Genomic DNA, 11,726 nt, shown 5'->3' with positions numbered 1-11,726 from the left:
GGCGCGGCGGATTTGTTACGCTTCCGGCTACAGACGTTGCTTAGACCCCTCCGATATTATTCTCCCGTTTCGCCTCACCGATATACGGTCCTCCGATCTCCTCGAAGCATTCTCCAGTCCTTCGCGGGCAGGCCAGCGACGAGCCGAGACTCTGCTCGGCCTCGCTCCGCGCCGCGACCGTATCTTAGAGTCTCGACAATTTTCCTTCGTCCGAAAACCTACACAGAAAGAAAGAGAGAGAAAGAGAGGGCGAGAGAGAGAGGGAGAAAGAGCGAGGAGAAAGCAGCCGAAGCAAAGTTACAGAGAGAAATAGGCGGAACGGTTCGGTAGACCGGGCGAGCTCTTTCATCTCGAACATCAAAAGGCAATTCCCGAAATTATGGAGATTTTTCCGAAGAATTTCGCGAAATCGACGTTATTCCGGGTAGGGTCGCGCCCTCTCGCGTATTCTTTGTCGGGAGAGAGAGGGAGGGAGAGAGAGAAGCGGGTCGGTGGGTTGAGGGCGGAGAGAACAGGGCCGATGAACGAGCAAGAACGCCGGCACGGGGGAGGAGGAGGAGAGAGAGAGAGGGTCACGCGTCGGTCTTGGAACAAATGAGAGGTTATTTCAGGCACCAGACGTATGTATATTCGGTGCCCTCGTCTCAGCCCTCGACTTTGCATTTTTACGTTGAAACCAGAGAGGGATGAGAGAGAGAGAGAGTGGATCGTGGAGGCTCGTTCTCTCCGGTTTTTCCCGACCCCGCGCGGATCGGAGAGCGATCGGGATCCATCGCGCTAAAGAGTAAACTGAAAAGACGTGACGTGGCCTCTCCCTGCCAAACGTCTTCCGATCCGTCGATACTCGAGTTCCGCGGTTTTCCCTGGCGCAGTAGGAAAAGGAAGTCTCTACCCTTCCGATAATATTTGGCAAGGTTTAATCTCTTGTATGCTCGCCTCGCTCGCCTCGCAGCGCTCCCGCTGCTCGCCATCGAACCGGTCTGGTGATTTTTCAAATGCACGTAGCAGCAATTCATTTTTGACTTGATCTAGCTCCGCGGCGGTTCCCCCGTCATCGTGGATGGGGAAACTGCACCTCAAAGCGTTTCGAGGAGAACGGAAAATGTGGTAATAGGTACGTCGAGGTCCGACGAGTAGCTGCCAGCCTCGAGAACCAGCCATCCAAGATCTTGACGAACCATTTTGGTCAAGTTTGCTGTGCGCGCCGAGTCGAGCGGTTCGCTCGTTCGCTCGTTCGTTCCCGTGCTCGCTTTTTAACCCACTCCGCGGATCGCGAGCTTTGATTGTTACTAATGCCTCGCGGGGAAACTTCCTTTCCCACCCGCGACGTTGCCGCGTTTGAAAATTGCCGAAAATATGGCGGACATTTCTCGGCTTGTTCGAGGCTGCTCGCTACAGAATCGCAGGTGTCCAACTACACGACAACGCTACCCCACCGACAAATATCCACTTTCAGCGGCCGCGCGCGCGGTGCTTTCGAGAGGGCTAACTTCTGCCAAAAACTCCGCTCCAGGACTTTCATATTCGCGCTGAATTTGTCTCACTCGGGGACAAGGGCTCTTTACAACGCCGAAATGTTCGTCGTTCATTTTTCTACGGATTTTAACATAGTTTCGGCGGAAGTAGTGTTTTAATACCTTTTCAAACAGTTTGACTTCTTTTAATTTTTCTGTGTTTGTAGATACTTGTATAATAGCCCTGCACTTATTATCAAAATCTTACATAAATCGACTCTCTTAGTGCCAAAGTAACAAATAGGCAAATAGCAATTTCATTTCTTATTTCTCTTTCCTTTTCGAAATTCTTGCAGTTTCTATCCGAAAACCCAGTTACATCAACTGAGTTTTCTACTGATAACAAAGCATAGAAACGAAGGTAAATAAAAACAATACAGGAAACAAAAATTGTCTGGTCCTATTAAGAAAATTGTTAAGTACGAATAAGTGCAAGTCACAGCATGAAAGAAGCGACAGTACAGCATTTCATTTAATATATAAAATTCCAGGAGGAAAATTTTTCTTGCAAACAATTGAAATCCCCTCGAGTTCGTTAACATTAACGCGTACTTTTAACGCGATTATATAATAATCCAGACGAATTGAATAACACTGTACCGAGCAACGACGAACCTTGAAACAAGACCGAAATAATTGAAGCCGCAGAACGCGAATTCCCAGACCGCAGTAGCGCCGATTTTTCTCGGAATTTTGACGAAGCCAATTTTGCGGCAGTCAAATCAGGCTAATGGCGTGTCGTGCCGATTCCTGGCTCGCGTCCGGACGATTTCTGAATGGGAACACGGTGGCGCGCGGGCTTGTCGAAACCGGGTTGAATCCACGGGGAGCGGAGCCGCTCGATAAACTATATCATCTCATGGCACTTGTCGCCCTCTCCCACCATGCACCCGATACCTTCGCGCGGGGATGCATCGGAGTTATCTTTCGGTGGCTGGGACAAGCTGCATCGAGATCCTCCGCTCTTTGTTCCCGCGCCGCAACGACACCGAGAGCGGATCGCAACCGCCGTGTATACGACGGGACATTAGAGGCCCCACCGCGATAACGTACCGTCGCGCACCTGGAAAAAGATCGCCGCGGGATACGATATCGTCTCGTAAAAGCCACAGACACATATTTTACGTGCACACCGTAAAATTATGCGGATACGTCCCCGCTGCAATTCGATATCCGCGCGGCCGTGCATCCCGATCGGATTCCGCTCCGCGGATTCGGTAAACATCGGCTTGGATCCAACTAACCAAATGAGCCGCTCGATCTTTGACCGTTCAACCCTTCAAGTACCGAGTCTACCTCTCTATCGGCAGAAACAGCAACATCGCCGCTATAAACACCTGGCAGATGCTACGGATTTTTATTATTTATTTATTCATTTATCGACGAGTGTAATCTGGTACACTGGAAGTTGGCAATACATCCTAACTATTCCCTAACTATTCTATCACGACACTATGGTGGTTCGAAGTTGCATATAAATTTTTATAGAATCTATAACTTTGTTATAATCCTTATACATCTTGAACCGGCTGGCACGTAAGCAAATTCTAAGTTTGGAAAGGGTAGGAATTCTTAAATACGTCTTCGACGGAGAAACTGTGCAATCCGCATCGGTGGCAGGTGACAAACAGTAAAATGCCAAGAGGCGAAGTCAGCGAACTAAGGCGAGACGAGATTCCTTCGTTAAAAGTCCAGGCGGAATAGCCGGATTGGTCCTCGTCGCGTCTCGAGGACGGATCGGCGCGACTCCTCGCGCCGCGCGCCGCGCGCTCCGCGTTCGATCGGATTTTGATTTATTCGGGGATCGCGACGGATACACGGGGTGGCCCCAGCGGGAGAAGCCGGCTGCGATTAACGGAGAGGCCGAATTGATTCGGCGGTAACGAGGGAAGAATTCTCGGGTGGGAAGGCGGGGATGCCACCCGTACTCTCGATTCGGCGGAGTCTGCGTCGCGCCTCGTTTCGTTTCGCCGAGTCTCGCGGGGCACGCGATTTGAATAATCGCGATGGCTCTTGAATCGGAAAAAAGTGTCAATCTACACTCCCTGGTGCAGCCGCCGGGCCGGGTAGAGCCGGGTAGGAACGAGGCGGGGAACGAAGCGGAACGAGCGAGTCGGGCGAGCGGTCGAACGACCCGGCGAGTGAACGGGAAGCGCGAGAAACAGGAGAAACACAAGGGCCCCCGGTACCATTAACGACGCGGATGCCGTAGCGACCGGGTGGAACGACGACAACCCAGACCGGAGACCGACCAATTACCGTTAATCCTCGTTAATCCGCGTCTCTCCAATCTGCATTCCTTTGTTCTTCGTTCGGGCCGCTTCGCGGGCCGACTATCGCGACAGTTTACGACGAGAATATCTCGGGAGTCTGGCCGACGGAGGGGGGAGAGGTGGATACCGGCGAATCAGAGGAAACGCGGCTATACCGTCGAGCCTTGCGGAGGCTGTGTTAGCCGGTGGAAGCGTCGAGAGCAGCGAAACCTGGACGAGCCTCGCTCGGCGCCGAGGCTGGCGATGGAGAGAGAACGAGCCGGAAACGACGGGATTCCCATCTCGACGAATTTTCGCGACTATTTCGCCGATCCCACCGAAGGGAGCCGACACGGGAGCGAGACAGAGAGAGAGGGAGAGAGGAGGGCCGCTCGAGGAAGCATCGAGTAACGAGCGCGACGTCGAAGACGGTTTTCACGTTCGACGATCGCGCGAGAAAAAATCGGTCCCGGTGAACCGTGAAAATAATGACAGTCGCGATCACGCCGGCATTGTGTACCGGCCGTATTATCCTGCGAGAGAGACGAGCCGGAATTTTCGACAGGGTATCGGCGAAACGAACAAACGGTCCCATTGGCGTCGCTCGAGCGGTGTGCGCCGCTGCACTCGTGCCCACGGTTTCCGATCGATTCACGGTCTCTGTCCGCCAGGCATAGCCGCCGAAGGGACCGATTAAAACGCGCTCTCGGGGGCGAGAGACCGGAGGACTCGCGACGATCCCAGCGCGATCGATGCTTGTCGCTCTGAATACGGTGCGGCCCGAAGACGAGGGGAGAGCCGGACAAAGGGGCGCCGCGCGCTTAGAAATGTTTGTCTCCTCGCGGGGGACCACGCATTGTCCTGCGAGCCGATGCGGATGGATTCCGCGGGCTCTGTGTGCGCGCCTTCGACCGCGCCGGACAACAACTCCCGAGTATCGAAAGTAGCCCGTCATAGTTGCGCTGCTGAACCATCGAGAGATCGTGAGCGGATGGAAACCGGAGAGATGGATAGAGAGAGAGGGAGAGAGTGGGAGAGAGGATGCGAAGGATCGATGCTCCACGAGGAAAAGCGGGAGATCGAGAAAGAAGGATCGCCGGCCGGTCGATCCGAAGGGGAGAGGCGCACGAGCGCTGTCGCTACCGGTCGCGCTCCGTTCACATTGTTACCATAATCGGCCTCGGTTGGGCCCATTGTTTGTCATTCAATTTTCCCGCTGGATATTCACCGCGGACAATGCCAGCGGCGCAGTATAAGTCGCGGGAATTACACGGGCGAACAAAGCTCGTAAATATATCTGTTGAATCGTGAAAAACGCGGCGTCGCGCAGCTCCGCTCGCGCGCGTTGCCTCTCCCGCGCGGCTCTGCGACTATCCACCTACGCGCCTACGCGCCTACGCGCCTATGCACCTACCACGCGCGGAAAAGTCTCTGGAAGCTCGCGCGCCGCCGCCTCTCGTTCCCTCGTCGATCATTGTTCGCCCCGATCTGGGTAGGAGCGATCTCGCGCGCGCGGGCGGACGGGCGGTCGGTCGGGCGAGCGTTCACGAATCGTCGCTGCGAGCCGAAGAGCCGGCCGGCTCGTAAATCAGCGGAATTCCGCGGAAGGCCGTTCCCGGACAATTTTATGATTTAATCCGGTGGATGCGCGAAGGTTGTGGTCCGCGGTAGCTTCGGGAGAGCACTCGCGATATACCCGACTGCACTCGCCGAGATGAATTTCGCGCGGCGCCAAATGGTGACCGCGTGTAAAAATGGTTTTGCGGCGCGGTGGCCCGACCGGCCCGGCTTGGACCGGCGCGACGGGGATGCTGCGCTATGGCCACGCTATGGCCGTGCTATGCTATGCTATGCGACGCGACGCGACGCAGCCGTCCGACGCTCGACCAGCGTGAAATTTCAGGACGCTGACCGACGCGCGTCGCAATTTCTCCGAATTTTCGATCGGCTCGAGAGCGTTATTCGGTTAAACCGATAACGAAACGAGCCCTCGATTACGAGATTGACAGCACGGCGGCGTCCGTCCAATCGATTCCGAGCGGTGCCGGGCCCTCGTAATTCCGCCGAGTGACGCGGCTCCAATCGCGGCCCTCGATTCCACCTTTTTTTCATTCATTGCCTGCGATCTGCGCACTCCCGCGCGCTCAAGGACCATCGAAATGTCTCAGAAACGATGGCTTTCACCTTCTCAGTGGGCGGGGCCTGTTACGAGTAGGCGTGGCTACGTGGCCCCTCGACTAACGACCGAAATTACTGCTCCAGGTAGCCAGCGACAAGTCTCAACGCGCGTGTAACAAGCTCTGCTTGCTTTGGAAATGGCCTACATCGCCTTCAGGAGCAAATGAAGTTAGAGTTGGGATCAAGGGCAACAGTAATCTGAGCGCGTGTCGAGGCGTGTCATTGTTGCTCCCAATTTCACTGGAATCAACTAGAGGTCGCGCAGGACTTAAGATAGATCCTCCGGAACGTATTGAGGAATTTTGTGGCGGAACATCTGCTATTTTCGGAGATTCCGGAATTGTTTTCGCTCGGCTTGTCTGGCGGAGCTGTTAACCTTGATGACAGATTAAGAATGGTCGCGAAAGGGCATCGTGGCGCGTGCCCGTAGGTTAGACCACGGCGTAGACCTCTGATCACGGAACGGAGATCGGTTCGCGTGACCGCCTAGACTCAGCCGAACTAAAGGTTTCTCGTATTTGTAAATCGCAAATCAAATTAAACTCTCAACCGGCACGCCATTCGGGATCGCGAGTCGCCGCGCCGCGGCCATATAAAAGGACAGGACCGCGCTCGACCGAGTCAAGTGAGCTGCGGAACGCATACACGACCTTCTGTACCGCGTCTCACTTCAAGCCGTGTGCGCCGGCACCTTTGATCCTTCTGGTCGTGATAGCTGCTCGCAACCGTTCCTCCTTTTTTTACCTCTCCGTCTGTCCCTTCGCTCTCGCCCCTGTCCCACACGCGACCCCACATACCTTCTTGTCCCCGGCTTAGTCGAGAGAGAGAGAGAGAGAGAGAGACACCGCAGTGCGTGCGCCACCGTTTCGCAGTCCGTCGAGAACGGGTTGGGATCGTCGCCGCGACCGCCGATCAAGGGCTCCCGTGTAACGAGCGTACCAGATACCAAGTGTCTTCGAGTCGTCCAGGGATGCTGCTGCGCAACGACACTATACTCAACGGGCCGCTGGCCTTCATCGGCGAGGAGACCGGGTGCGCGGCCGATTCCCCATAATCGGGAACGGGTAACCGCTTCGAACGGGCACTGACGGTGTGCTTTTCTCGGCCGGCAGGTATGTCCCGTCGATGCGAGAGAGATTCCTGGGATGGAACGTGCCCCCGGAACATTCCGAGCTCGTCCACCCCCACTGGAGGGGGTTCATGGCACCCGGCAAGTTCTGGCACATGGGCCTGGCGCTCATCTACAGCGTGATGCTGATAATGTCCGTCGTAGGCAACGGATGCGTCATATGGATATTTAGCACGTAAGTGTACGCCGGGATGCAGCCCGCTGCCGGATAACCGATCGCGGTTCAACGATCTTACTTCAACCCCTCGGCGGACTCTCGACGAGTATATCCTGCACTTGCTCTCGCCTGATAAGACACCGAGCAGTTGCCATCAGGTTATTGCTAAATCGAGGGGAAGGATCAACCCCGGTAGAACGGGGCGATTGCGGAGCCGGTGGTGCCATCCCTCGAGCAACGGCAAAGTCCTCCCTCGCGGATCGATAGAGATTACCAACCCTCGGAGCAGTCCTACACCTGATTCGCGTTTGCTTTCAGATCGAAAACCCTGCGGACAGCTTCGAACATGTTCATAGTCAACCTGGCAATGTTCGACATGCTGATGGCCATCGAGATGCCTATGTTCCTGATCAACTGCTTCTTAGAGCGGATGATCGGATGGCAACTGGGCTGCGACATCTACGCGACTTTGGGATCCCTTTCGGGGATGGGACAGGCGATTACCAACGCTGCGATCGCTTTCGATCGATACAGGTTTTGCCATCATCAATATATATTCTCATTTTCCAATACAATTTACTCTCACGATTTGGATTCGTTTAACAAATGTAATTCGAGAATGCAGTAATTCTAAAACTGTATCGACCAACCTTCTATCGTTTAGGACCATCTCCTGCCCGATCGACGGTCGCTTGAACTCGAAGCAGGCGGCGGTTCTGGTCGCCTGCACGTGGTTCTGGTCCTCGCCGTTCACCGTGCTGCCGATGCTGAAAGTCTGGGGTCGATTCACCACCGGTAACGAAACTCCCCTCGCCAATCCTCCCGATGGCCGGCTCGCCGCAGACTCCGGCGGCAATGTAGACACGGCTGACCCAGCCATCGGTCCTATGGTCAATTCCGCGAGAGCCGAGCCGGGTCTATTGAAACCTAAGCTTCGGTGTTAACGCGACTTTTGGTCTCCGGCGATATTCGGTAATTTGCTTGGGAGACAAATGGCCCTAATCTCGGCGCCCGTAACTTTGAAATGCTGGCGCAGCACCGCGGCGAGCCCCGCCATTGTATTCTCCTTTAACGCGTTAATCGTTCGCCGAGTCTCGCGGACGGCGGAATTATGAAATCGAAGCGACTCGTATTGCGAACTGGCGGAATAGGTTTGCACGGGTCGGATGTCTTCCGGACCGCAGGATCATGGCAGAAGTTAGGAACGTTAAACATCGTACAGAGGATAAGCTGTTCATTTGTCATGACCTTTTCTAGAGGGGTTCCTGACCACCTGCTCGTTCGACTTCCTCACGGAGGACCAGGACACCAAGGTCTTCACCTCCAGCATATTCGTCTGGTCCTACGCGATACCCCTGGTGTTCATCATCTACTTCTACTCCCTGCTGCTGCAGTCTATCCGCAACCACGAGAAGATGCTACGCGAACAGGTCAGCCCTCTTCGAGATCACCTTTCGATCCGATCGATTCATTGTCTTCGTTCGATCAACAGGCTAAGAAGATGAACGTGAAGTCGCTGGTGTCGAACCAGGACAAAGAGAGAAGCGTCGAGATGAGAATCGCCAAAGTCGCGTTCACCATCTTCTTCTTGTTCCTGGTGGCGTGGACGCCTTACGCCACCGTTGCCATGATCGGAGCTTTCGGCAATCGGTAGTTGAACCATCTCACCCTCGGACACGTTGACGAGTGTCTAATCCTCCTCGTTGCTTCTTCCAGGGAATTGCTGTCACCGTTATCCACGATGCTGCCGGCCGTCTTTGCGAAAACTGTCTCCTGCATCGACCCGTGGATCTACGCAATCAATCATCCAAGGTAAGCCTAAGTCCTCCAGGTGGGTTCTAACGCCGCCGCCGCCCTTAGGAAGCGGTCGGCCGCGATAGCGTGGAAGACTCGATCGAGAGCCGGTAGAAACGGCGCGCGAGCAAACAGAGCGGGTAGGCTCGGACGAGCGGAATTGCTAGGCAACGAATCGGCCGATCAGGGCGATCAGGGAATGAATTGTGCGTGCAGGTATCGCCAAGAGCTGCAGAAGCGCTGCAAATGGATGGGCATTCGCGAGCCGGAGCCTGCCCACGACACGGCCTCCGCTCAGACCGAGAAGCTCAAGTCGGACGAAGCGTAGATCGACCGTGGGATTCTGCGGATCGGATCCAGTGGATCGCGACCACGCGAGGCTATCCTCGGGGCGTTCGCTCGGGCCGCAACGGGCCGACCACCGTCGCCACCACCGCCGTTGCGTGCCCGACCCATTGCCCTCAGCTGTCTACCGTCGGTCCAAACGCCGACCGGCTATCCAACCGGACTGCGAACGACACTTCCACAGACGTGCACGCCGACGCAATCGATTGTACACTTATTAACGCGTTATTAAAGCAAATTCAACCGTCAGTGCGCACCTTTGCCCTCGGCCGACCCTTCACCGTCCCCCCCGGACCGTAACCGTGAAAATTCAAATCGCGTCCGACCCGACGTTCCGCCGCTTCGCCTGAAACGCGTCTTGTTGTTTAAAATTAAATTTTCTCGCTCTCCTCTGCCGCGCCCTCCGCCGCCGCCTCGGCCTCTCCTCCGCCCCGGCCCTCCCCTCGCCCCCTCGTTTCGCGTGTAAGGAAGGAACGCGGGCCCGTTTCTCTTTCGCTACGGCGTCGGACGCTTGTTATGAAAAATTGACAAGATCTCGTTACGCCCTCGTTATTCCAGCCCCTTTTAACGCACCTGGAATTTTCCTTGCCGAGATCCGGCCGAAAGGTGATACTTTGCTCGGGCGAAGCATGCCGTAGACCGTCCCACCGTTCTTCTTCTTCTTCTTCCTCTTCTTATTCGTTTTCGTCTTCCTCGTCCTCGTCGTCGTCGTCGTCGTCTTCTTCTTCTTCTCATGCATGAATCTCGAAGCACGTACAGCGAGACGAGCCCGCGACGCTCCGTTTACCACGGGCTCCCGACGAAAATGGAACAACTTTGTGGCGACGAGCGATATATACCCGCGTCTACACGTACTCGATTTGTTTCCGCGTCGGTAACGGAATCGGCACGCCGACGGAATCGACGACTCCCCGCCGCCTCTAAACCGTCCCCGCGGTGTGCTCGGCGTGCGCGTTCGCGGTTCGCCGATTTCGCTGATTAGAATTTCGGTGGAGATCCGGCGTCCACGGGGACGCGCCAGGCGATCGCTCGTTTTTCAGCGCTTTCGATCTTCTTTTCACGAGCCCCGGCGCCGGAGAACGAGCGAGCGGGCGGCACACGCCGGTCGAGCTCCTCGGCAATCTCGTGGAAACGAAGACGCGGTGATTGATCCGTCAATTTCGACGCGATTCATTAAAATGTTATCCGACGATTAAGCTTTGATGCCCCTGAATAAATGGCTCGACGGCGAATGCAGTTTTAACGACGACGGTGGATATTTGAACCGGCGGGTTAATATGGCATGCGCCGTTGCCGGGATGACGGAATCCATTGATAGCGAACTGTTCGAGGAGCGCGAGATGTAGCGACGATGAAAGAAGAATGGAAGGGGTGCGGTCGTTCGAGAAACAAGAATGCGCGTGGAGCGCGATGCTACAGAGATGAGAGAAGAGTGTTCTCTGGGAATGGTAAAATGTATAATTAATGTTGTAAAAGCTGTGAGACTGCGAGGACATTGTTTCGATGTTGTCGAGTACGTATTTGTCTAAGATCATTGGCTGCGTGAATACCTTTTAGTGAATATTGTAGTCGAAAAATTAGTACTATATTTAATATCCATAGGTTAGAGCCGAATAAAATGTTACTTAGATAAATTTTAATCTAAACAAATTTCTACTCGACACCATCGAATAAGATTTTTCTTCGTTAATCTATAGTCTCGAATAAAAATGTTGCGCGATCGTTTAATGTCTAAACTCTAGAGCGAGACCGTAAACGGAGTGCCAGTGGACTTGTCACGAATCTTTGATCGTGAATCTTTGATGAAACGCGATGATCTTTGGCTCGAAGATCGCGACATCATCATCGTCGCAGCAATATCGAGAGAAACGAGGGAAATAAAACGGCACGGTCGGTATCGGAACGGCGGTCGGTCGGCTGGTGTCGGGATCGGTGTCCCGGACCGGATAGCGGTTTTCATCGCGCCAGGATTCCGATTCATCGTGGAAGACAAGGCGATTACCGTGGTAGCGGGACGCGTCGCGACGCGGAGGTCCGCGCCGCGTTTCCACGCCGGCGAAAGTTTAGTCCGTGGTCCTGGGACGGCGGCGAAGGATCGTGTACCTGCATGTAGGTAGTGTACTCGCGTGGCGGCCGGGACAGGAGGCGGAGTCAACGGATAGCCCGGCAGTTCAGTTAATATGCAGTTAGTACGTCATTTGTTTCTCGCCGCTGGGAGGGCTTATCGTAATCTCTGGCGTCACGGCTCCCCACGATCTCTCGCGTTAGCCAAGCCCGTTCGGTGGCTCGTCCTCGCCGCTTCCTCCGCGACACCGAACACCGCTCCGCCGGGTGATCCGTCCGTCCGCCATCGATTC

At 55.0% G+C, this 11,726-nt stretch overlaps 1 protein-coding gene across 1 annotated transcript; it reads left to right on the top strand.

Annotated features, from left to right (window-relative positions):
* The first annotated feature begins 6,578 nt into the window (after positions 1-6,578).
* Positions 6,579-9,612, top strand: Rh5 (Rhodopsin 5). The gene is made up of 8 exons (XM_078178114.1): positions 6,579-6,976; positions 7,057-7,248; positions 7,549-7,764; positions 7,895-8,025; positions 8,488-8,660; positions 8,723-8,880; positions 8,947-9,042; positions 9,241-9,612. The coding sequence occupies exons 1-8, from the start codon at positions 6,915-6,917 to the stop codon at positions 9,350-9,352; spliced, it is 1,140 nt and encodes a 379-aa protein (XP_078034240.1). The 5' UTR covers positions 6,579-6,914; the 3' UTR covers positions 9,353-9,612.
* Positions 9,613-11,726: the final 2,114 nt, after the last annotated feature.

Source organism: Augochlora pura, chromosome 4, assembly GCF_028453695.1.
Source record: "Augochlora pura isolate Apur16 chromosome 4, APUR_v2.2.1, whole genome shotgun sequence".
Lineage (NCBI taxonomy): Eukaryota > Metazoa > Arthropoda > Insecta > Hymenoptera > Halictidae > Augochlora > Augochlora pura.
The sequence above is the reverse complement of the archived record's forward strand: the minus strand, read 5'-3'. Positions and strand labels throughout refer to the sequence as shown.

Bases quoted from the DNA above. Each gene is read 5' to 3' on its own strand.
- Rh5 (XM_078178114.1), top strand. From the start codon at position 6,915: ATGCTGCTGCGCAACGACACTATACTCAACGGGCCGCTGGCCTTCATC. The intron at 6,977-7,056 runs GTGCGCGGCCGA...CTCGGCCGGCAG, and splicing joins TTCATCGGCGAGGAGACCGG to GTATGTCCCGTCGATGCGAG. The intron at 9,043-9,240 runs GTAAGCCTAAGT...TTGTGCGTGCAG, and splicing joins TACGCAATCAATCATCCAAG to GTATCGCCAAGAGCTGCAGA.